This window comes from Prosopis cineraria, unplaced genomic scaffold (genome assembly GCF_029017545.1).
Source record: "Prosopis cineraria cultivar Desert tree isolate PC_DT_omini unplaced genomic scaffold, ASM2901754v1 PC12, whole genome shotgun sequence".
NCBI classification, from domain to species: Eukaryota; Viridiplantae; Streptophyta; class Magnoliopsida; order Fabales; family Fabaceae; genus Prosopis; species Prosopis cineraria.
This window is the reverse complement of record NW_026555343.1, coordinates 42,483,232-42,509,601: the sequence shown is the minus strand read 5'-3', so window position 1 is coordinate 42,509,601 and position 26,370 is coordinate 42,483,232. Positions and strand designations below refer to the sequence as shown.

General features: G+C 33.4%; 2 protein-coding genes across 3 annotated transcripts; both read right to left on the bottom strand.

Annotated features, from left to right (window-relative positions):
- On the bottom strand, positions 1–3,136 carry LOC129289377 (probable F-box protein At3g61730). Its single transcript, XM_054926135.1, has 8 exons — positions 3,021–3,136; positions 1,926–2,128; positions 1,775–1,819; positions 1,304–1,468; positions 1,170–1,217; positions 774–944; positions 356–463; positions 1–83 (listed from the first exon to the last, which is right to left on the bottom strand). Exons 1-8 carry the CDS (start codon positions 3,134–3,136, stop codon positions 1–3), a joined length of 939 nt encoding a protein of 312 aa, XP_054782110.1.
- Positions 3,137–4,211: 1,075 nt separating this feature from the next.
- Positions 4,212–13,139, bottom strand: LOC129287753 (histone-lysine N-methyltransferase ATX3-like). 2 transcript variants are annotated; one of them, XM_054923978.1, is made up of 23 exons: positions 11,626–13,139; positions 11,485–11,540; positions 11,192–11,396; positions 10,052–10,153; positions 9,731–9,799; positions 9,570–9,638; positions 9,384–9,475; positions 9,184–9,276; positions 8,624–8,759; positions 8,274–8,346; positions 8,026–8,125; positions 7,771–7,895; positions 7,204–7,349; positions 6,906–7,010; positions 6,654–6,718; positions 6,348–6,564; positions 6,144–6,227; positions 5,953–6,009; positions 5,745–5,834; positions 5,554–5,640; positions 5,345–5,419; positions 4,827–4,927; positions 4,212–4,486 (listed from the first exon to the last, which is right to left on the bottom strand). In XM_054923978.1, exons 1-23 carry the CDS (start codon positions 12,526–12,528, stop codon positions 4,396–4,398), a joined length of 3,141 nt encoding a protein of 1,046 aa, XP_054779953.1. In that variant the 5' UTR covers positions 12,529–13,139; the 3' UTR covers positions 4,212–4,395. The 2 variants fall into 2 exon arrangements, 1 of the variants encoding a protein (XP_054779953.1); XR_008587798.1 differs by lacking the exons at positions 4,212–4,486; positions 4,827–4,927 and having other exon boundaries at positions 5,373–5,419; positions 5,710–5,834.
- Positions 13,140–26,370: the final 13,231 nt, after the last annotated feature.

Sequence of the window (26,370 nt, the reverse complement as noted above, 5' to 3'; positions counted from 1 at the left end):
TCAAAGGAGCTGCTGAGAGATTCTAATGGCAACTACTGGCCCGTCACCTCCAGCCTTCATAGCATGGTATTTCACATGAAGACCTGATTCAATCAGAACGAAATTATAAAACATGATAAACAAAAGTAATTAGGAGAAGAAAATCAAATGTAATTTAATTGCATCAGAATATAATTGTAAAACATGATAAAAGCTATATATCTATCATGGGCAAGGAAGGCAGTAGAAACGACTATTATCATTATGGCCGGCAAAAAATTGCTTGACCGGTCTGGATAAGAAGAATGAGATTCTAAAGTTTACAGGGATTCATTTCCGGTGTTGATACATATCCGGAAAATAGAAATTTTCTTACCTTCATTATCTTGTAAATTCGTGTTAACAGCAACCGCATGGGGAGCAATCTTGGCCTTTGGTTGCCAGTCATTGTGTCTGCCTATCCATGACGCGTAATCAAATACCACTGCCATACAGTTAGGAAATTAGAAGAGATTGTATTTATGCCTTAATGCCAATCCTAGAAGTAATAGGTCATGAAGCAAGTTGCTGAAATAACAATCACCTGAAAGGCTGAAACCACTTGAGCTATTTTTCGTGGAAATAATTGCTTATTAAAACTGTTTAGTGGATTAATTAAATAAGTACCCGCTTTGTTTAAGATATAGAATTAAATTTCCGATTTGTGGACTGGGGTTGAATCTATTCGTTAGAACGGAAGGTAAATTCACGACGCACTATTGACTAGGGAGCTTAATAAAAGTGTTGGGATTTACCAGAAGTTGAAGAATCCTTCAAGTGTGTGAGATCAAAAATGGCCCCAGCTGCACCATCTGCTCGCTTTTTGATATCATGTGATCCTATTAGCTGGTATTCCCAGCTCCCATTTTGGTAGCCGTCACAGAGGAAAAGCTCTATATGCCTTGCATCTAAAGTCTGCATTGTTCCTGCATTAGTAATAGAAAACTGTCAAATGAAGTCAGTTAGCCCCATTGTATTGGGAAAGCCCTGTATGAAATAACTCATCGTTTGCCACTCTTTTTTACATGTGGCAGTTAATGAGCAAACACGTTATAAAGGTAATTTGGCCTTTAATCAAAACGTAAAAGTTAAATACTAATTAATTACGATATCCAGAAACGAATGCAGTCTAAAAGTAATTCGACCCCTACCGTCGCATGTGTTGAGATCACAAACCGGGCATCGTACAAGCTGCAGGTCTGAAAAATTAGCCATATCAACAAATAGACAACGACTTAATTCCCTTTTAAAAAGATAATGCCGAGGTATTTAACTTGGGAATTACCAGCAATCCAGATCCCACTTTTAACATTGTCTAACATGCAACAACCGTGAGACTGCAACATATTTTCCATCGTTTCTTGTTTTCTGATCTTCCTCGGAAAGGTTAGTCTCTCAGCTAGGAGGGCCATTGAAGAGTCAAGGGAGAAGGCGCCAATACGCATCCAATCTGATAGTAATAGTACACATGAAAAGCCAATGTACATATATAATATCCCTCAAATGTAACGCGAAGTTGCCCATATTGTGACATCATTAGCAAATCATGGTTTAATTCGACAATATGGGCAACAAGAACGAATCAGTGCTTAGATAAATTCTATGATGTAATACTTCAAAGTTCAACGAATCAGAGAAGAAAACCACACTATAATACAAAAAATAGTAACAAGGGCAGGAGTTAGTGCTAGAACCAAGGTTAGGGGTTAGCGTTTACGTCCAAAGAACGAAGGTAAATTTCTAGTTTTCAACTCACCAATATGTTTCTCCTGCTGGCGGAACATAAAAGAGTGGCTCCCATCTGCAAATTCATTATACAATTGTAACTAATTGGACGAGGCGATGCATTGCATCCTTTACCAATCTTAATTCGACGAGGGGGAAAAATTTCAAGGATTGAGCCTTACCAAAGGCTGAAGTGTATAGTTTGTTCCACCTGAACGCCACTCGTGAAGGAGAAGGTTGAACCTGAAGATCACGCAGGCTCACAAACATCCAGATTGTGTCGTCCATAATAACTCGGCGGAACCATCGGTTTGCGGCTGCCAGCATCACCAAAGATTTCCCATCCAGAAACTTGGCAATCTCTGACCATATGTCCTCTTCGTACCTTCTCATTTAGCATTGAGAAATATTTAGTGTTGAGATTAAAATAATATACGTGGCTTCATATATTCCAAGATAGATATGTTGGGAAACACAGATGATGCCATTGTCCTTTGACGCAACGAATTCATAAAGAGCATCAATGCATCATTAACATTTTCCATCCAAATTCAGTAAATAAATAATAGAGCATCTCTTTTCATTTTCTCCGGCAATCAAACAGAATTTGTTGATTACGAAAGAAGTTGAAACCGAAACTGAATTAAGCTATGTTGCTGTTCAAAAGTTTAAATAGTAGGTCTGACAGAAATAGCTCGCAAAGTTTCACACACACACACACAGTTTTTAATGTGCTCCGCAATCAATCTACCCGTTCAGAATAAAATTAGTTTGAAAATAAAACATATATTGGCTCCTAAAACAGCTTTTTATTAAAGTTTCCCTTATTAATTCAGCTTGCTCTGCAGATCGGTGTGAAATTGTTTTCAGGATCAAATCGACTCTAAACCTAGCAACTACGGCTTGAAGTCCATGGATAAGCGGAAAATGTTGATGCTATGTTCAATTGCATTTTGAAAATTCAAAAAGAAGATCTATAGCGAAAGATTCAAGCGTAGAAGTTTTCCTACTTAGCAAGAGTCACACAGGAAGCACCGTTTCCATGCATTAATTAATAAAACATCCGGAACTTGAAGCTTAATTCAAAATTTATAAGCAGCAGAAGTAAACTTCATTTCGAACGAGAGAATCAGATTGAACTTGAACTTTGATCCGTTACAGAGGAAAAACGAACAAGTTTACGATCACGTTGAAGTTCAAAGCGAAACAGAACACTGTAATTCGTGGAAGCGAAATTATTTTTTTTTTTTCTGGTGAGAGAGAAAGAGAAAGAAAACCAGTTGAAATTGGAATGTGGAGAGAGAAAGGGAGGACGAGGAGAGTTGCAAGAACAAATGGAGTTGCTCCTCCGCAAGCGCTTTTCTGGTTCCATTTCCGTCAGACGCAGCACCATTTTGGAGGCGCTTTCCCATGCCTGAGTTGCCTGAGATAAGATTTTTTACAACTCCGTCTGAGCTCAGAAGCTAACGCAAAGAAAGTATGAACCACTTCGGAAGCCGGTCTGAAGCGCAAGGTGTTCTGTGAGGGTCGTTATATAGGCGCGCCAAAAGCTCCGATTCAAATAAAATAACTGCTCTCTGATAACCAAAAAATTAAAAAAAAGGGGGGGTGTTTTTCATTGGTGACGGGGAAATATTAATAGAGAAATATGATAAAGCTGAAGTTTTATACTTTTCTGTTTAAAAATATAAAATATTTTTTAAAAAGTTAAATATTTAAAAATATAAAATATTTTTAATCTTTTAAAATATAATTATTACTCTTTTTTTTAAAATATTTTTATTAATTAATGACTTTATATTTGTTATAAAATATTTCATAGAAATAAATAAAAAAATAAAATTAGTTAAAAAATAAGTAATTACTTTATTGAGAGGTAAATTCAATTAAAAATACCTTATATTTTTCAAGAGAATACATGTTTTTAAAAAAGTGTCATTGAATATATAATAATATAATAATTCTTATTTTATTTTATGTACAAATAGTTCAAATTCAAAATATTTTTGGCAAAAAAAAAATTAAAAATCTAATACAGAAGTGGGAAAATTTAAATAAAAGGTAAAATAAATTCTGGAAAAGAAAATTGTATCTGACTCACTGATAAAATCAAATTTTCAAAAATTGACGGAAAATCTACCAATCAAAAAAACAAAAAATCCGCATAAATGCATAAACAGCAAAATTTAAATAATAAAGTTACAGAAATGGTATATTATAAGTTAACATGATATGTATTGTTTTAGAATGTGTAACCCAATTTTTATCTTGCAATTGCTTAAGAATGTCCTCGTTTGCTTTTTTTCATACAATCAAGCAAAGTGCATTCCAAAACTTCAAAAAAGTTGAATCAAATTTTCATTTGTATCCAAAAAACTTCAATATTTTTTATAATAGATGTCAAATATAAAAATGTGAAATATTCACCTCCACTACACACTGCGAAGGTTAGAACAATGAAATTGGCAACAAAACGCCTCTTGGACGGGAGTTTTCTTATTATAACCGTATAATATACAAATTAGAATTACATTGAACCTGTATACAAATTTAAAATAAAAAAATATTACAAAATCAATTGAATCGTTAGATAGGGGCAATTTGCTCCTTTAAGATTTTTATTTTTATTTTTTAGGGCGGGGGGTGGTAATTCTAATTCATAAATTTTCTACAATTTGGAGCATTGCAATGACAGGGAACTTTCAGTTCATAAAGCTCATCCGGATCGAACAAGTAATCATACCTGTTGCAAATTTGAGATGAAAAGTTATTCCTAATCAAATTCAAATCAAAATTTTCATGTGCAAACAAGAAAACCCCTCTGCTTGCAGAAATCTGCAAGTTTCTGTCACACTAAAACTGCTTTCATGTGCAAAGCACAAGAAAAGGGAGAAATAATTCCATGGGAAGCTCTACCTCTCAAGATCCAGCCATTCTAACATGAAATGCATTGAGATTCGCATCTTATAAAATATAATATTGGAATGAGGTTGAGATGTATTTAATGGGGGGAAAGCTCAGCCCCAGAAAGTAGAGCTTATTATAGAATTATATACAAAGATATGCAACAGAACAAACCGTACGTTAGTTCTTCGCCAGCAGAGATATTGGTCTTGGCAATAAGAACAATTCGGCTCTCCTCATCATCCAAACTTATAATCCTCGCATAGCAGTTCGGCATGCACTAAAGCAAGTCAGAGTAAACATTAGGACCTTATCCAACAACTAGAAGAGATGTGCAACTCCTTTAAGCGCAAGGTCTCTAAATCACTATTCCAACGACCTATATTTGACCATAGCCTTTCCCTTTTTCTTTTTTAAAATAATTTTCTCCTTTCTTTTGACATCACAAGGGAAGTGGGGGAACACGACGATAAGGAAGCCAAATAGATTTTGAGTAATATCGGATTTAGCTAACAGCCACAGCCTAATGCAAGCTAGATTCAGATTAGGAGACTCGGCTGCTCTCAAATCAACACAAAATTCTCCTTTAAAATGTAGAGAAACATGATGGGTATTGTCTTGGAAATAAATAGAAACAGAAAACAAAGACTAAGAAAAGGGATATGTAAAAGCATTGCAGAATCCAGTAACAACTTACAGAATGGTTAATCAAGCGTGTTATGTTGCCCTTGTCTGTTGCATCAATTACCACTTCCTCGCTGATCTTGAACAGCTGCATAAAAAGATAAAAGATCACAAATGGAACTATAGCTCGACTTCAAAATACATTTCACTATATGATGTGTAAAGATGCAAGGTGGCAGTACAGAACATAGTATCAAAAGTAATTTAAAACAAGAGGCTTACGTAACAATCTTTGCCTTCTGACCGGTACCTTGCTTCCCTTAAATCAGCAATGCTCCGTCTTACCTGCTCACCACAATACTCAGCTACCTGCAGACAGACATAACCAACATAAGCATAATGTCCTCAAAAGAATCTACAAGCATGTAATAATCTTACACTTATTTGGTGACAATCTCAGCATAGTAACTAACCATCTCCCCTTCTTCTATATCTCGATGAGCAAAGAGGCCCCATCCATGTATGCCAGATTTTCCAAAGCAAACTTGATACTTTACAGTTTTCTGAAACACAACATTAAAATAAAACAAGAAAATGTTAATAAGAAATGACTTAAAATTATAGATTAGATGATAAAAGTTGTTATATATTTTATCAACCAGAAAATTTAGCATATCTTACCTGCAAATGATAAAGGCGTTTCTTGAGTGAAATAAATTCTTCAGAACGTTCAACATCCTATAGTAAAACAAGGAAAGAGATTTTATTATTCGCATAGTAATACAACCACAAATCAACAAAACTAGATTTGTTATTTCAAAAGAAATAGGTCTGATATAGTGTCAAAGCGAACCCTGACACACGAAAATCACCTTATAACTGTTCAAATGAGTTATTGTGCCTAAAGAATGATGTCTTGGTCCACTCAGTAAGTGAATTACTGGCAGATCAACTTTCTGGCAAATTGGAAATATTAAAAAGTATTAAGGGAGACCAATTGTAAAATAAAATTTAGTGAAAACGAAGCAATAGCATTTCATGTTCACGTGCAACTAAAAAAACACAAGTAACTCAACCTTATTAAGAGGCCTTCTGTAAACACGACATCTAGCAGCAGAGGGTGGCTCAAACTTGTTAGTCTTGGAGGTTGAAGACTCTTCAAAAAGTTCTATATTCTTTGGTGAAACTAGCCTCGATCCCCTTAAGCACCCCTTATGATTTTGAAGTTCAGTTCTGGGAGAGAAAACCCCTAGGGGTGTATGCACAACCAGTACTGAATCTAGTTTTGGGATCCTGCAATGAAATTAATATATAAGCTACATTGGTTTCAAAACTCAAGCCAAAAATATCACTAGATACAATCAGGTGATTAGAGCTCAAACCTATGAACTGCACAATATATTAGCTTCGTTGTGATCTGACTCCCATTCTTCTCCATGGAATGCAGCTGTAAGTGCAAACAAATATTAAAATGTAATCCTGCTCTGGTTTAGTTCTAACTGTCAGAACTATTTGGTTAGGAATGGCAACATATATGATGCCCCTTCCTCCGAAAAGAAAAACAGCGAACTACTGAAAAGAAAAGGAACTGCATTAAAAAATAAAGATATTAAAAAAAACACTACCAAACTTACTTCCATGCCATATCCAGCTCTTGCCGCACACATCACATGAAAATAAGTAGCACATTTGCAGCAACTTAAGCACGATCCATGGCTTTGTTTACAGATAATGCAAATCTGCAGTCAATATAAACAGAGCATCTAAATATATATGGGAAGACAAAGAAACCCCACAACAAAGAAGAGTTCTTTCAAAATCAAAGAGGAAAGACTGAATAATCCAGTTCTAGGGGTGTTGCTAGAGAAAATATTGTAAAGAAAACCAATTAATAAGTCAACGTCAAGACAATCTTTCTGCCCAATGCTGTACCTTTGAAAATGAATTTGGAGGAATTTTAAGTATTCCAGTGGCAGGTTCCATTGTCTCATGGTTTCGGAAAATAACTTCGGGCCGGAACCAAGCACATGTTATGTGAACCCACAGCATTTCAACATCAGTTGGCTTCAGAGCACCGCCTACAATGAAAATTTCCACATGATAAGCAAATTTGCGCCAGGCAACAAAAACTGGCAATATGATAAGAGGGAAAAGTCACAAGCAGAGTGCACAATGTACCAAATTATATGCAATCATAACTACATTTAAATGAAACTTATAAAAGGATTCTACTAAATTACTTGAAAACCAACGAAGCGGTTGGAGGCATAGAATGGAAAGATGGTGAGAGTTTGAAATCCACCAAAATAAAGCAAGCTTTTTTAACGATACGAAGAATGCTAGTACTTGATGTGCCAAAAAAAAACCAAGTCCGTCCCTTTCTCAGTGGAGAATTATAATGCTAGATTCGCCACTCAGATCTCAAAAAGAACTCAACAGCATAGTGTGCATAGGAAACAAAATAAACAAGTCAGATCAATCATGAGTTAGATAACATGCCTTTTACTGGACAGAGGCAACACTCTCTCTCAACATCAGGAGTTTCACATACTCTGCAAACCCAAGAAGTAAAATCCTTAACGCTCTTCACCCCATAGCATTCTTGGTGCACTGCAATTTGGCACCTGCACAACGAAAAATTCCACAAATAGTCAAATAGGGATCAACGTTGCTTCCTTTGAAGCCCTGAGGTCAAAACAAATTTTTAACATAACTAAATACCGAGATCAAATTCAACAACAAAAATAGTAACACCTGTTACAGATAATAATCTTGTTATCATCCCAATCTTCAACCCATCTACAAATGGCACACCTTTCTGTAGTCCATTTTGCATAAACTGGCTCGTACTTCTCTGTGACAAGAAAATAATATGAATAATAAGTTTCCACCTCAAAAGGATATATTCAAGAGAAAGAAAGCGGCTTAGTTTGCCACATACTGTTCACCTCAAAGATAAGGAGTCTTCATTGAGTGGAAGTTTAGATGGAATACATATTTACCTTGTGAAAAGGCAAGTACTTGCAGCTGATTCAACTGTAGGGAAACTCCCGCTTGGGAATTGTGCTCGGTAATCTGAAGCATTAATGGTAACTCAAAAAATGAGAAAGAAGCACACAATAATAACAAAAATGAAAAAAGGAAAAATATAAATAATTAAATGTGAGTATCCTTTTCATACTCACAATGGGTAGTGATCGGAAGTAAAAGTAATGGGGGCATTATTATATAAATGCAAGTGATAATTCTCATCGCTAATGCCATGACTGGACACAAACACATACCAAAAGACCGGCAAACAAGCCAGAAGAAAAATTGCTATTTCACTCATATTGCAAGAACTGAAACAAACCCATTTTTCTAGGGGTAGCATTGTGCCTTTTACTTTCACGCTGAATTTCCATTTTTTGGCTCTGCAACCAGTATGCCGCTCCCATTCACTCAGTGTCTGCTTCCCTGACCCACAAGCACCACACTTGCACATAACTCTGCAAGGGAAAAAACAGTTCATTGAAATTCTTCTGGAAAGAGGTACCATAACTGCCTTAAGGTTCTTCCATTGATTCTCAGAGTAAAAATTGTATAATTAAAAAATAAAGAACCCAGTCAGATTGATGCATAGATCTAGACAAAGGTAGGTTCTTTCTCAATAAGATATTAGATAACAGCTAATATATCATTTCATTAAAAAATCACAACAAAGTAAAAGCATGTGAATTATTTAATGGAAATAAAAAATGCAGTCATAGAAACAACCTAAGGCAATTCATAAAAAAGAAAGGGAACAGAGAGCACTTCAAATATATGAAGGAACACACAAAGATATTATAACAATTTTTCCTTCCACTAAAGAATGTAAGCCAAAAAGATTTTGATCTGATTAAACTCAATAACAAAAAATTTAAGGCTTACAAATGAAGACTTGAAATGTAAATTCCTTCCATGCCATTGCACACCACCAATACCTCCTCAGGTATCGTACGTTCTTGGTTTTTTTCTATTGAACTGTCCCAAGAAAATGTCACCAGATCAAAAGACTGCCATCCTCAGGATTAAGATAAGATCAAAATTATGATCACACCTAAATGAATCAGGAGATAATTACTGCTTACTTGATTTCCGAATTGGAGGAACGTGATTCTGCCAATTTACAGTTGACTTTAGTTTTGCAATCTGGGCAATAGTAATCCATGAGCTCTAGATCCTGCAACCATAAACCACTCCTTGATCTTCCACTGTTTGCAAACCAGGGAAATCAAATATGACAAAAGATATATGTAAAGATGAAACCACGATACCTTTAAAAGTTTGCTGGAGATTTTATCACATTCTGCATGCACCCAAACATTGCAACCATCACAACATACCTAATTTCCAGAGTTAGGCCCACAATATTTAAAATTTTGATTGTTTTGTTAAAATTAAAAAAATAAATAAGAAATCAAATGAGCAAGCTTACCCAATTCCCACCATCTGAATGGTGCCAAATCTTCTTGCAGATGCCACAATATTGTTTAGATTTTTGCAACTGTAAAAACAGGACCAAACAATTTAAAAATTAAACCCATCTACCAATTAATTAAGAAAAAACACGATCCCAAAACTGTAAGAATTTCCATTTTGGAAACATTAAAAGTAATTAACACATTGACCACTTGGTAAATGCTCCTTAACCAGATATTTCTTATGCAAAGTTCATAAACAGGAATGGCAATTCTCCGAGATTAGCCAAGAGAACAAATAAAAAATAGCCAAGATAAGATAAGCCATTGAACAGAACCTTTGAGCAATGTCTACAATAAAGTTGACCGCTAGAATCCTTAATCTTCTTCACGGTTTTACATGGTAACATCAAACCACAGCCAGCACAAAGTCTTGCTTCCTGCACGATTTATTCAATGGATAAGAATCTACAAATAAGCAGATTCTAAGACACCCAATTCTATACTTCCAGTGTCAACTATTATATAAATCTGCTTTCTAGACTAGAAATATGGGTAAAGAAACATATAAATTAACAAATGAAAACACAAGGACCATGATAGAGATCTGCACGGACAGCTCTATTTAAGAAACAAAAGACCTAGGGCAGGGGCAAGTGGTGGGTAAGATAGTGAGAAAAGAAGTTAGGGAGTGAGGGAGTTACCTGTGAAGCACATTTTGGCAGTTGACTGCAGTTATAGCATGCTTTTAGTCATGTGTTTAGGAGTCTACTAGTTCAGTTAGGGTTTGGTCATGTATTTTCACTTTATAAATATACCTAGGGTCTATGTAGGAGGTAACTCTTGATTATTATTTGTCATGTATTGGAGATTCTCTGTTTGGGTTATTAGAGTTATAGTGATTTTTAGATTCTGGCACTATTTTATCTGAATTAGTTAGCATTATATTTCCCTACTTTATTTTCACCAGCGTCTATTTGGCCATGGTCTATATGCTACGGACCACTTTCATCTCCCATGTTCATAAATTCATCAATTATCTGAAAGAACTGTAATTTTATTTGCTCGAGATTCAAACAGAAAATAAAACAAAAGTCACGAAACTAAACCAGTAGTATACTGTCACAACTATAGTGCCAAAAACCAATACAAGGCAAATTAATTTATTTTTTAACTATACGAAGCAGTACTTACTTTTAAGAGGGAAGCAAATTAAGACACTAGATATACGCTAATCATTTTTTTTTTTTTTGGTGGGGGGTGGGGGTGGGTGGGGTTTGGGGGATTGACAGTCGATCATTCATATGACAGAATTTACACCTTTCAGTCTTCTTTTGCATATCTCATTTTGCCCCCTTCCTTTAAAGAAGATACTATGGCCGCAGAAGCCTCTCATATATACGACACAGCAAATGCAAAAGGCAGCATATTAAGGTTTCCATCATCTAGTAAAGGTCAATCAAAGAAGTTGAGCTCACCTGGTCCAGGCAGTATTCCTCCTGATCATCACATGGACCCGTATCCTCTGTATATCCACTGTGCTGAGCTTCAACATTGCTTTTAGTAATAACCTCTGCTCCCAAATGTGAGTCCAGAATACCATCTTCTGCCAACAGAGCCTCCTCTAATGCCATTCGAAAGTCACTCAATTTGCTCTTGTACAGCCGGGTCTGCCCTTGGAATCTAAATAAAGATAAATTTTAATGAGCAAATGTTGAATATTCATGCAAGAAACTATCAACTTATATCGGATCATTGATTAGATACAAACCTCTCCATGAATTCCAAGAAGGGGAATACCATTCCCTGTCTCGCCCATGCATAGTCCTGCCAATCATTATTACTTTAGATTTCAACTGAGGATGATTTTAAAACTCAAATGTTAAGGCCATAAGTGTAGAGAGAAGTTTACCCTTTGCTTTCCATTTTTTGAGTACCCAAAAAACATTACGCAAATTGCACCAGGAACACAACAGTTCAGTACCGACTTGGGAGCTTGCAAGATGGGATCAATCACAATCGCAGGCCAAGCCGGATACCTCTTCCCGCATTTTGCCCAAACTATATCACCGCAAGCAAAATCATCTAGTCTGTAAATGTCGACCCTCTTTTCAGCTTTCCCATTAGCCTTAGGGTCAACGCCTTCAGAATTAAGTCCCGACGCATCACTCTGAACTTTAACTGACGATGAACAACTCTTATTAACTGCCGCTCTCACGGTACTCAAGGAATTCGCATGCTCCGTGTCCGCGGCATCGGAATCATTAGAATTTAAGACGCCCGAGACTCTGTCCTTCTCCATTTCAGTGTATGAACAACACATTGAATTTTTGAGATTACAGTTAACACTATATCCCTGTTTTGCAAATTCCATTCCACTGAACTTCGACTCATCTTCTCCTGACATAATATCTTCTTTAAAGCTGGAACATGTGTTCTCCACTTGGATTCTTTTATTCTTCCACGTACCGAGAACCAAATCCCTGAACCTCGACGGAAGCATCTGGTGGCGGCCTCGCGATGACTGCAACAATGGAGGCCGAACCATTTTTGAGCCCGGTTTTAGTCCTGTTTTAGCATTCGACGTTGTGGTATCTGACTGTAAGTCACCACCGCAGTGCGATTCTTTACTGCACCGAAATCCAGAACCGCCACTCAAATAATCATCCTCGGCGGGCATAGCAGGAGATAAAAACCCATCTGCCCTCCGTTTCTTGGGATTTGCAGCGCGCGCACTGTCTTCGGGATCGAGGTTCTCTAATTGGCATCGCTTCAGGTTCGGCATTGCAATTTTCACAGCCCGCTTAACTATCATCCTATGTTTATCTGATACCGTGAAGTGTACTGTGTAACTCTTTACGCCGAAAAGTCCAGCAAGTCAGGAACAAACCTCCAAAGCGAGCAACAATCTGTCCAGCATTTAACCAATTCAGCACCAATCTCCGTGCCCCAACAGCGGCACAAATCCCCAGAATTTCAACACAAAAACCTTCGAATTTGAACAATGAAACAACAACCAGGCAGTGATACAAAAACCGAATGCCTTTTTTGCTCTTGCAAAACACAGAAAATGAACATAAAAACCTCAGATATACCAGTGTTGATTTCGATATGAGAACCAATTAGAGAGAACAAAGAGCGAAATCCAGTAAAACACCAACAATTTCGTTTACCAAAGAAATATCACTCGGAATTGGAAAGTAAGAGCTGGCAAGTTCTGTAACTGGGTGTTCAACTAAACATGGAATCGCTCTTTGCCTCTATCACAATTCACAAACATAGCAAGCAAGAACATCATTTAAACTAATAATCACTAATTATGAATTGTTTAAATGCATATTTAAATGTAAAGGTTTTGAAAGGGGAAAAAAACAAAACAATAAAGTAATCGCTGTGGAGGGAGAGTGATTTCGCTGTGGAGGGAGCCGCCGAACATTTGTTTTGAGGAAAGCGCCGTTGAGGAAATTTTGGCGGGTTACGAAAATTTTTACTGGGGAAATGACAGCTGGAGATCCTGAAAAAAATTAATCACAATTGCATACCTTAAATTATTAAAATTTCACTAAAATATTATCAACTTTACTTATAATTAAAAAAAAATAAATACTCAATTAAAAAATCTACTAACTATGTTTGGGACTATTTATAATATTAATTAAAAATTTATAAAAGTTAGTTAAAAATTTTGATTTTTTTATATCAATATAAGGATAAATCACTTGAAAATTTAAGAAAATATATTTAAAATTATTTATAACATTAGTTGAAAATATATTAAAGTTAATTGTGAATCACAAGCTAATTACTCATAAATTTTTGTTTTCAATGTATGGATAATCACTTGAAAAATCTACTACATACATTTAGGATTATTTGAAATGTTAGTTGAGAATTTGCAAAAATTAATTGTGAATCACAAGCCAATTGTCTGTAATTTTTTGATATCGCTTGGAAAATTAAGAAAAGATAGTTGAAAATGTTTATTGTATTAGTTAAAAATTTATCAAAGTTCATTGTGAATTTCAAATCAATCAATAAAAAATGATTTATTGTAAGTAAAGATCGTGGGTTGTTATTTGAAATTTCAATAATGTCAGTTCTATAATTATCATTGATATTTTTATAAAATTCTTAATTGTCATTTTTCCTTATTTATTTTGTTATGTATCTAGTTGAAATATCAACATAGCATATAATTGCTTGCATTGATAAAATGTAGTAACTCTTCTGACTTATTTTTTTATTCATAAGGCTTTTAATAAGAACATTGCTCGAAGAGTGTCGAATTATTTTAGCTCAATCTAGCTCGTGTTAGTCAAATTTAATAAAGTATTGGCATAACTGCAAAATATTAATAATTGCAATGGAATTGAAATGTTTTAATTATCATAAGATTTCAACCATAGTTCTTTCTTTGTTTTTTTTTTTTTGGCCAAAAGAGAAATTCATTGATAAGCCAGGTCATTACATCAAAAAAATGAAGAACATCATACGCAAGTAGATTAGCTGAAGAGGGAGGGGGTCGGAGTCTCACACATAAGAGCTCACCCCTTTTAACAAAATTTAGCTACCCAATCACTAGTTAAATTAGCAGTCTTGGAAGTCCAAAGGAGGGACCAATAATTATTGTCCTAAAAAAGGCCTTGGATATTGGTGATGAGCATGAAGTAAGTCTAGTCAGGACAGTCACAACCAAAATTGATTGACTCAACTAACATCTTGCAATTTGATTTGGAGAAAATCTTCTCAAAACCCCTATCCAAAGTGAAATAAAGGGTGTGAAAAAGCGCAAGAGCTTCGCTCATGAAAGGTGGAGTGGTACTAAATCTTGCCCCCCGCAACGACAACAAAATTACCAGAGTAGTCTTTAAAGAGGAATCTAATGCCAATAAAGTTAGACTCAAAAATAAAGGAAGCATCAAAATTACATTTTAAATAACCAATATCGGGGGCTCTTCAAATTTCCTTCTGAAGTTGACATGTGGAATTACTATAATCATGTAACATCCTAAAAATTTAAACCTGATTAACTAAGATTAATGAGAGTAATTAAATTTATTGATGCGGTGTGTGGCTAAAGAGGTCTAATTTGTATAATTAACTGTAATCTCTACCCTAAACATGGGTTTAAAATAAAGTCAAACTATACAGGCATCAAAAGGTGAGAAAGAATTGAAAAAGTGTCCTCTGCCACATATCGTGACATGAGGAACATTCGTGATGGTGCACAAAGGCAACCAACAAAGGATGGGCCTCTTTGTGCAAATTTCTACATAAACCAGTCATGCACCATTTGAAAAATCAAAGAGAGGGAAAAGGAGAAAATGAGAACACGCCATTACCTTTATTAGGGGCATGAATTTAGGAATCGTTGAAGATATTTTAAAGCTTCACAACACTCAAGGTAAGTACATTATGCTTCTCCCTCTCCCTTCCTTCCATTTTCATGAAAGTTAAAGTTAGGTTTTAAGTTGGAAGAGTAACTTTCGATCCCTGTGAGATATGGGTCTAAACCCATTAGCTAAAATAAATATAATAGTAGTTGTTTAGAGTATGTAAACCCCATATTTATGATTTTATGAGTTGTTGGTGGTTGGGGATCATTAACACCTAAAAATGACAGTAAATAAAGTTGTAAGAAGTGTTTGATGACCATTAATAGTGGGTTAATGGTTCATTAATAATAATGTGAGTTGTTAGGACCTAGTAAACACATTGGCATAATTGAAAGTGAGTTTATGACTTTGATAAAAGGAAGAATATGGAGCAGAATGTTAGAAATTTCTCATAAAAGGATATTAATAAATATCCTTGTGATGTAATTGTAGATTAATCAATTTGCACCATTCAAGCTTGATAAAAAGCTTTAAAAGTTAGTATTTTGAGGGGTAAACTTTTGACCTCTCAAAGGTTTGAAGTAAATGAAAAAAAAAATCTAGTCTCTATAATTATTTATTAATTAGTTATTTATTGAATGTGATGATTTAGAACTTGTTTGTTGTTTGTAAACCCATTGATACAAATTTTGGCAAATAATGAGTTATATGTATGGTATTGTCTTGATTTATGGAGAGTAATATGCATGTTTATGAATATGTGACTAAGGATGATGATCCGAGAACAATTCATGATGAAAATGATAAATATATGATTCTTGGTATGTGAATTTATGTGGAGAAGGAGAAGTATGTGTGTGAGAGACGATGTGGTTAATATGTGTTTAATGGCATACTACTTATTATTATTTATATAAGTACGATCATTGGTGAGATTTTCACTTAGGAAGAGGAGTAAGTTGGTAACTTCATGTGGTATTGGTGGCTTACTATTAGAATCGAAAGCTTGCCTTGGTGCCAACAGTTAGAATTGGGAGATAGGCATTATCTCAAGATTGCTTCGAGGTCGTTTCACCTGTTCTTCGAGGGACTTAAACCTAACTAGTCTATACCGGTTTATGAGGAAGCTAGATTAAGGGTATGATACCCCATGGTTGTTAGTATTGGGAAAAACTGCTGTACAAAAGAAAGTGAATTAACCCTAGCCCTGTAGCTCCTTATAAGTGGAATGTTAGATTAGTTTGAATTACGGATGTAGCCACTAATAGTCATTGGTTTCATATTGAAGGCAACAAAAGGGTATAAGGTTGGTATTGATCATGTATTTAATTCCAATCATATGGTTGTTATTATTGTGGTTTGACTTGTTTTAGAGGCGCATAATTATTCTTTTTATAACCACAAGTGTATGTAATTGTGATATATCTGATGATATATATTGCATGCTCGGTCATATAGTTGTTATTGTTGTGGCCAATGCTATACTTGCTATATGTATATGTGATAACTAAATTTTTGCCATTTCATCCATGATTAATTAATGTGCAATTGTATAAGCAAGGTTGACCTTAATTACTAAGTGGTTGTATTGACATCTTATTCTTTAATATTTCAAGGCCTAGCTCATTAGATAAGGATCGACAAAAGCAATGGAGGCAAATGATTCTAAGTAAATCCTACTTGTTGACCTCCTTGTTTTGCTTATGTGTATTAAGTATTATTAATTGTCAACTAGAGTTTTATTCCATTATTTTATCTACTTGCATTATAATTGAAAGTGTTTTGTGTATTTCATGCCCTAAGCTAGCGAGATGTGATTATAAAATTTAAATAAAGCTGAAATACTGGTGCAAGTAGGATAAAGTACATTTGGGTTGCTTTGGATGAACATCGATGATTTTATGCAAGTTAATCTCCCTTTTTCTGTTTATGTGAATTAAGGGGTTGAGTGATAAAATTATTTAGTATGTGTATTTGATTGACTGTAGTGTGTTGCATGAGTTCTAAATAGTCCATTGAGTATGGTTTGAGAGTTGGTATAAGCTTTTAGCACTTATATTATGGTTTAAGCACCTTAATTATCAGTTTATATAGAAAAGGAGTGAATTTTGAAAAGGGTGTTCAACTTTTGATAGAAAAATGAGTTGATTGTGGAACTTATGCCATTAGCTAGAGTTAAGAAAAAACTCTCTGTAGACACCTAAATAACCTCAATTGGACATCGGATAGAGAAATAAGATATGTTGAAAGTTTGTCCCAGGTGCTATCATATGACAGCAAAATTTATTGTCAAATTCATACAACGCGTAGCAGCACATGGCATAGAGATATGCATGCTATAGTGCACCTACAGCAAGCCGTGGCGCATGTGCTACTTTTTACACATTTCACTATTTTGAAGCTTATATACAAATATTTTGATTCTTCCTTTGATTCCTAGCTTCCGCATATGTTTTAACTCTAATTTAAGAATACTGAAAGTGTATAAAAGTATTTTAAATTGTGAAAATCTTAGGCTCCCATTTGTATAATTTGATAATTATGTTAATATTTAGAAATTGGAGAGGATTAGTAAGGGTAACCTTACTAGTCTCACCTAAATTTTACAGATCATACATATTGGCATTAAGCCAGCCATTAATAGACCAGAATTTTAATAAAGCTGCTTTAGCATGTTTGGTCATTTTGAGAGGGCGAAATTGAGCATTATCACACACACACACACATGCTTTTTCAGATTTGCCAACATATTATAACTATAAAAGCTAAATGCCAATCATTAGCAAGTGGTGAAAAGGTGAAGGCAAGAAACCATTTGTCAAATCTATCAACATGTAAACTTTGGAAATGGAAACCTAAAGAGTTAGCAAACCAAATTTTATTAGCTCATTCACATAGAAGGAGCAAGTGTTCATAAGTCTTCAAGGAGGTATGACAGCAGCGATATAGAGGGTTTGAATTATGATGCCTCTTCTATAGGTTTTCATAAGAAGGCACAACATTGTTAAATAGTCTTTAAAAGAAATTTTTCACTTTACTTGGGACTTTAAGTCGTAATAGTAATTTTTAAAGTTTATCCTAAGTCAAATAAGATATGCTAGCTTTAATAGAATTAGGTAGTTGTTAAAGTGATAAGTAACCTGCCTTAACAAAATAGATGCTAGGCACTAACTATCTAAAAAGGTTTGTCATGATGCCTCCTAGCAAAGAGAAGGATGGAGTAGATAGCATGCTTTTCCTCTTCAGTAAAGAATTCTTCTAGGATTGATAAATCCTAGGCTCTATTAGTAATCGGTATTTTGACCCTTAATTGCTTAGCAATTTCATTTGGAGGCTAAAATGAGAGTTTGAGATTTGGTAGGCAAGAGATTCAGGGATCTCCCCAAATATGAATATCAAAACCATCACTTACATTCTAACATATCTTGTCAAGGAGAAGATCACATCCATGCAGTAGACTGTTCTAAGTCCAAAAGGGTCTTGCACCTCTTTTTGCATTGAGAAAACTTGTTTTAGGGAAGTAAATGCCCTTTAATAGTCTAGACCATAAATCAAAAATGTAATATCCCAATTTAAATTTTAATAGTTAATTTGGGTTAATAGAAATAAAAAAAATATTTAGAGGTAAGAAAATTAGTAAGAGATGATTATTAAATCTAACTTAGGATATAATTCTAAAAAAAAATTAAATTAAAAAAATTTAAAAAAATAATAAAAAATATTATTAAATTATTATTATAATAAAAAAAAGGAAAAGGTTTGCAAAAAAAAAGGAAGAAAAAGGAAGAAAACGTGAATGCTTTCGGCCGCCGCCTCAATAGTAACAATAGTAAAATAAAATAATAAAAAAAAAGAAAAGAAGAAGAAAGAAGAGAGAGAAAAGAATAAAAAAAATGTGTGAGACCCACTGAATTTTTATAAAAACTCACCCGTTTCCTTTCGTTTCTTCATTCTTCGTGTGCGTGAGCTGAGACTGAAAGAGCGTCTAGTTTCACCGGTGCGGGAGATCTGAGTTTTTAAGGTAAGAGTTTTTAATAGGATATTTAGGATGTGATTTTAAGCTTTTTAAGACTAAGTAAGTGTTCTAAAATTTTTTCTTAATCATTCTTCTTCTTTAGTTTCTGAGTTTGTAGTGGTAGAAAATTTAAGATCTGGAAGAGGGATGAATTTATGTTGAATAAATATGATTTTTTAGGTTGTCAGTAGTATAATAAATGTTCTAGAGTATAAATTTATTGATGATCTTTGAATCTGTGGCTTATGGATCAAATTCTAAACTAGATCTGAAAATATATGTTGATTTATTGAGGTTTAGATGATTATTTGGGATGAAAAATGAATTATTATGGTTATAGGATTATGATTCTAAGCTAGAGACTTAATTTTTAATTTTTGGGTATTTTAGGTACGAATTTATAAAATAAAAAGAAAATTTTGATAATAGAAATTAGTTTAAAATTTGATTTTTAGATTATTAATGTTTATTGATAATTAAAAGAGGAGTTAAAAATTTTACTTAATAGTATTAACTATAGATTTGTATTAAGATTGAGATTAGGAATTATGTTATATTTTTAATTCTATTATTAGAATTATTTTATTAGTTTCAAAAATTAAAACTAATATTTATAAATAATATGTTATTTGTAGATTGTATTACTGGTGAAGATTGTGGTGAGAGAGAAATTTTAAAGAATAATTTATTGAAAAAGCCATAAGGTAACTATGCTTTTAATTTGTGATTAATGTTATTTCATGTTAATTAGGTGATTATTGAGAAAATTATGAATTTTGTAATATTGTATAATTGTGCAATATTATTATGAATTTGTTTGATTATTGTGGGAGGTGTTGGGAGACTTGCTATTATTGTTGTATTTATGTGCCACGTGGTGCGCCCCTATTGGAGCTCAATAGGTGGCTTGTAAGGGCTCGGGCTAATCTACCTTTGGCCAGGTAATTTAGCACCGAGTGAGGGTTATGGCTCGAGGTTAATGGAGGGATATAAGGATGGTTGTTTGTGTTTATTATAATATTTCTTATATTTGTTGGAATTATATTATTTTTAATTCTCACTTAGTAAGCACACACTTAACTGTTTGTATACACTATCATAAATTGGCTTTGGTTACTGGGACTTTTGAGTCTCATTATGTGGTTAACAATTTTCAGGAGAAGAGCCACGAGTGACACGTGGAAGAGTCCCAGAGGCTTAGTGATATAGATCCACTGTCTCTTTTGGGTATTTAATTTATGATTTATAATGTGTTATATTGCCAATATTAGGGCTTTTTGTTTATTGTCAATTATATGAATATATAAATGTAATCATGCTTTTCAAACTATTTCTATTTTTGATACAATTTAGATGACTGTAATTTTAATATTTGGTTTACTTTGGATTGGTTAAAATGGCATGATTATAAGACCAAATAACTGGATTGTGTTGAAAATTGCCTAAATTGCTTATTTTACTTGTTGGGAGTATAATGATGGACAAATGTGATTTAGTTTACTTGTTGGGAGTATAAGGATGGACAAATGTGATTTAGCCTAATGGCATGTGGGAGGTAAAAATTTATCTGAAATGTTATAGTGTGTGAGTTGAAGCCAATTATAAAATATTTTATATCGAAATTATTGATATAAAAATGTGTTGGGTGGCTGTAACCCAACTATGGTTGAGTTAAATTATTTAAAAAAAAATTTGGTGTGTTACAAAAAAGGTGGGAGATGAGCCTCTAATATTGTTTCGCAAGTAAGGCTTGATTAAAAGTCATAAAGCCCTTTAAACCCATGCCTCCATGACACTTTTTGTCTTTTAGTTTATTCCATGCTACCTAGTGAATCTTCCTCTCATTCCCCTTTTGGTCCCACCAAAAACTAGAAATAATTCAGTTGAGATCCTGACATATTTTAACAAGGAAAGTGAAACAAGTCATAGGGTAGGTAGGAATGGCGCTTACTACAACCTTGATGAGCATTTCCCATCATGCTTGAGAAAGAAGTCTATTTTTCCACCCCTAAAGCTTTTTGAAAACTTTGTCTCTAATAAAAGAGAGGGCAACAATTTTTGATCTTCCTTCCAAGATTGGTAACCTGACATATTTCCCTAGGGTGACCACTTCACTAATATGTAGAATTTGATATAATTCCATCTTAAAATCATCCGGAGTATTTGGGGAGAAAAAGCAACATGATTTTTCAAAATCGACGTGCTGTCTAGAGGTCTCACGATATTGTTGGAGGATGTTAATGATAAGCTAATAGTTATGAGTATCAGCTCTAAAATATAAGAGTGAATCATTGGTGAAAATGGAATGAGTAATTCTTGAGCAGTGTAATGTGGGTTTAACGCCTTATCTTAAACCCCTTTGTGGTCTAACTTTAGCAATTTTACAACCTAAGAGAAGAGTTAAAACTTACTGAGGTAACACTCATCATAATCTTTACTAACTTTGCCTCGAGAAGCCCATTTTAAGAAGGACAGCCTTAAGGAAATCCCATTCAACATGATCAAATGCTTTATTTATGCCTAACTTGACTGCAACCTTTAAAAGGGTATCGGATCTTGCTTTTAAATAGTGAACAATTCATGCGCAATTAGGATATTGTCTTAGATAACTCTCCCTTGCATAAAGGCTTATTGTCTTTTAGTGATAATATGAGGCATCATCATCTTCATCCTGCTTGTAATTAACTTAAAAAATCTTATAAGAGAAATTACATAAGTTGATAGGACAAATTTACTTTCAAACTTCAATAAATCAATTTTTTGTGTCATTATTAGGTTAGTCTCATTGATGCCCCATATAGCAATCTCAGTAGAACAAAATCTCTTAATCAAGTCACATACTCGTGGACCAACAATAAACCAGGATTTATGATAAAACATGCCAGAGAAACCATCAGCACCGAGTGCTTTTGTACTCCCCATGTCAAAAACAACTTGTTAGATTTTAGAGTCAGATATAGGTATATTTAAGAGTAAATTATGATGTTCAGTCACAGCTAAATCAACAAAGTAAAGAATACTAGCAAAGTTACATTCATCATCAGTTTTGAATAGAGAGTTGTAAAATTCAATGAATTATTAGTCAATTAAAGATTAAGAATCTGTCCATTCACCATTATGACACTTTACCCTTTGGACCTTGTTTCAATGCCTCCTACAAACTATACTCATATGGAAGAAATGAGAATTTTTATCCCCTCACTTACACTAATTAATTTTAAAGCGTTGAAACTAGTACTTTTTCTCATTGTCCTAAAGGCATTCCGATTCTCTTTTTAGATTTTAGGAGAGGTAGGCTCTCTCATTAGATCAGTTACCTTTGTAGCAACCTTTGAGTTGAAAGAGTAGTTTACTAATTAGTACAACATTGTTAAAGAAGCATTTCTTGTTCCATTGTAGCAATGATTCTTTAGTTTTCATCATATTGATGTTAAACCATTTGATGTCAACATAAAGTTTTGAGTTAAGGGACTCTTAATTATCTTTAATGATTGTCAGAAGATCAAGATGATCTAACTATTAAAATCAAGTTTGAGGAGAAGTGGAGAGTGATTAGAGGCAACTATTCCAAAACATTAAGGATGGCATTTCTATAGTCTTCATGCCAAGCAATGTTACAAATTGCATGATCTAGTCTTTCCTGTATGAAACCTTCACCTTCTCTGTTATTTGCTAAAGTAAATTTAGGACCTGAGTAGTGGAGATCCATCATGCCGTACGAATTCAGGAGAGTGTGAAAGAATTCAGATGCTTTAGGCAAAGAGAGTCTACCACGCTATTTTTCATGACATAAGAGTAATTCATTAAAATCACCAATATAGATCTAGGGAGTGAACTCATTAGGATTAAGTTGAATCATATGTCTCCACCAAAATTATTTTAATTCTTCTCTTGGAGGTCTATAGATAAAAGTGCAATTATTAGAAGATTTGAAAAAGTCATTCATAATAGTAGTGTGTACAAAATTCCAAGTGGCAATATGAATATTAACTGTGAAAGAAGACTTCTACTATAGGCATAGACCACTAGCTCTCCCCAAACAGTTAATAGAGATACCAAAACCAAAACCACAAAGTTAACGCAACATTTCTACTTTGCTAAATTTCATCTTAGATTCAGACAAAAAAACAATAAAGGGCTTAAATTTATTACACAAGAATTTGAGATGGCTCTCAGTCAGGGCAGCCACTAAACCTCGACAATTCCAAGCAATGAGACTCATGGCTATTGGGTGGCCCTTGAAAGTGCTTACTGAGCCTTTCAGAGGAAGAAATAGAGACATTAGAAGAAATAGAGCCTTTTAGCCATGGCCTTTAACGGGACTTGAACTAGGTCTGTTTGATTGTGCAACCTAGAATCCGTCAACTAATGGAGTTAATAGAGATAGAATAATTTGAATATAGAGAAAACATTAACAGATGCTTTTATTACTTTTAGGCTTTTCATATGCAATAACTTTGCCCACTTCGTTTCCTAATATGAGTATGTTATCATGGAATATACCCACAGTAGGGATACCATATACTGAAATCCAGAAAGGACAATCATCAAATAGAATATCATCAATCATCAACAAAGGATTTAACTCATGCAAATAGAGAACAAAACCCTGTATTATCTATGGTTGCTCTTTCATGATATGAAGTAACTCATAGAGGAGTTACACACTCATAGCACACCAACTATAAGGAAAGACATACTCACACTTGCTAGAAGGAGAAAAAATAATGGGGAAATCTCACACATACTTGAGATAGGGGAAGACCGAGGAAAGGAATAGGTGGCAATGAAATAAAGGTAAGGGAGAATCAAAGGAACCTCTCCTTAAAGAGAAGAAGGGGTTGCACACAGCAAGGCAATGAGAAAAGCTCTCACAGAGGAGAAGGGTTCTCATTAAAAGAGAAAAGACACTCATGAAGGGAGCCTCATTAAAATGTTTTATCATAGTTCTTTCTTGAAAAAACATCATCTAAGGATTCCTATAGTATTTTTATATTAAAAAAATATTTTAAAAATTTGGAATATCGTTGTACCCCCACCTGTCTAGAAATAAGATCTTGAAAAAAAGACCTAGCTACTCCTATAATGTTTTACAAGTCTTGCTCTAGTATAAATAAAAAAGTATTCAATTATTGATAAGTTACCACATATAATTAAAAAGCAGACATTCGTTTATAAATAATTTATAAAAATTGATATGCCTAGTTTAATTCTACAAGTCTTGCTTTGATATAAATAACCAAGTATTCAACTATTAACAAGTTTCTATATATTAATATCGAATAGATATTCGTTCATGAATAGGTAACAAAAATTTATAGGTTCGGTTTAATTTTATAAGTTTTGCATTCGTATAAATAACAAAACATTTGGTCATTGACAAGCTACCATTTGGCTATAAACAATAAACTAGGCTTATAAATTTTTGTAAATTGTTCATGAATGAATAGTGAATGAAGGTTTGCTTATTAATTACATATGGTAACTTGTTGATAGCCAAATACTTTGCTGTTTATATTGTAGCAAGACTTGTAAGACACTACAAGGATAATTATATTCCCCCTAAATATTTTTTTCAAATGTATCAGAGGATGCAGTGATATTTCATATTTTTAGAATCTTCTTTTGATATTAATATGGGGAGCTTAGATGATACTTTCCCTTCTTATTTCTTTTTGATAGAGTCGTGACTTTTTGAAGTTACCAAAACATAAGAAAAAAAATTAAATCATTAATGGTAAATTTGGATTAATGAAAATTTGGATTTGGATTTAAATTTAAACCAAATCCCTTATCTTGATATACAAAAATTTATAGATATAGACTTAATTTTAATTCAAATTCAAATTTATTTTTAAATTTTTTTTGTAATTTCAAATTTCATCTACACTATAATCATTTGAAGTTTTAGTTACTTCAAGTATCTTATTCTTTACATGTTTTCAATATTAACGTCTCTATAATTCTTGTATCTCTCCTTGTTTCTCGTTGATTTAAAAATAAAGATAAACTCGCCACTCATATTTTTTTTTTGTTTTCATTTGGAATATCAACTTATCTTTCTTATTCATTTGAGAAATTTTAAACTATCAAAATAAGGTATTTTAAATACATGAATTTTAAATGTAAAAATTTTAATCTAAGATGAAAATCCAAATGCTACTTAAAAATGTTTTTCTTATTTGATATTGGTCCAAATCACTCATTTAGATACACAAAATTTTATAAATTTAGACTTGATTCAAATCTAAACCTATTTATTATTACAATTCCTTAGTAATTAAAATTCTCTATATATTCTAGTTATTTAAAATTTTAATTACTTCAAATATTTTGTTTTATTCATATTTTTATTATGAATACCAAGCCGATAATTCGGGCCAAGCCCGATGAGTTAGTCTGAACCTGTCCAAAAAAAGTTAGGATCGAGCTTAAAAAATTAGGATATCTTTATGTTTGGGCCCAAATAGGCCTGAGAAAATTCGAGTCAAGTCCGATTGGGTTCGGGCTTAGCCTGAATACCCAAATAATTTTTTTATAAAATATATAAAAAATAATAAATATTAATTAATTATTTAAGTTTTAGGTTATTTTATATTACAATACCATATATTTAAGTCTTATACATCATTTAAGTATAAAAAAATATTTTTATAAATAAAATAATTAATTTTAAAATTAAAATTTTAATTAAAAAAAGATTTTAAAAATAAAATTCGAGTATTCGAGCTGCTTGAAGAAATTTAAGTCAGGCTTAACTATTCAGGTTTTTTGGAGAGTCGGGCCTGTTCGGGCCAAGCTCGAAAAGGCCTGACCCGCCCAAATTCTCAGTTGACTCATAGCTTTTTTTTATTTCTTATATAATCTCTTATCAATTAAAAAATAAAGATAAACTTGTCATTTCTAATTTTTTACTTTCATTTTGATTTTTAATTTATTTGTCTTCTTCATTTAAAAAATTTTCAAATAACATAAACAAAGAAATATATGATTTCAAATTTATCAATCCATACGTTACCTAAAATATTGGTTACAGGTAAGAATCAAACCAATCAAAATATTTGGTACAGCTCTGGGCAAGATGAAATCCATTGTACTTAGATTTGCGGCTAATTTGGTCCAATTTGATTTGTTTAGACCTTGCCAAGATGAAACTGTTTAAGATGAGATATATTTGATCTGTTGTGAAAAAAAAAGATATATTTGATTTATTAAAAAATATATTTAAATTCATACTCCCGTGTTAAAATAAAACTTGATATTCATAAATTTATGCTTTATTAATATTATCTCCATACTAAATATA

Excerpts from the sequence above, each read along its gene's own strand:
- LOC129289377 (XM_054926135.1), bottom strand. The coding sequence starts at position 3,136 with ATGGTGCTGCGTCTGACGGAAATGGAACCAGAAAAGCGCTTGCGGAGG. Across the intron at positions 945-1,169 it reads TGATCTCAACACATGCGACG|GAACAATGCAGACTTTAGAT; the intron begins GTAGGGGTCGAA and ends TTACTAATGCAG. Across the intron at positions 464-773 it reads GAAGGATTCTTCAACTTCTG|TGGTATTTGATTACGCGTCA; the intron begins GTAAATCCCAAC and ends ACTGTATGGCAG.
- LOC129287753 (XM_054923978.1), bottom strand. The coding sequence starts at position 12,528 with ATGATAGTTAAGCGGGCTGTGAAAATTGCAATGCCGAACCTGAAGCGA. Across the intron at positions 7,896-8,025 it reads AAGATTATTATCTGTAACAG|GTGCCAAATTGCAGTGCACC; the intron begins GTGTTACTATTT and ends TTCGTTGTGCAG. Across the intron at positions 6,719-6,905 it reads GAGCTGGATATGGCATGGAA|CTGCATTCCATGGAGAAGAA; the intron begins GTAAGTTTGGTA and ends TTGCACTTACAG.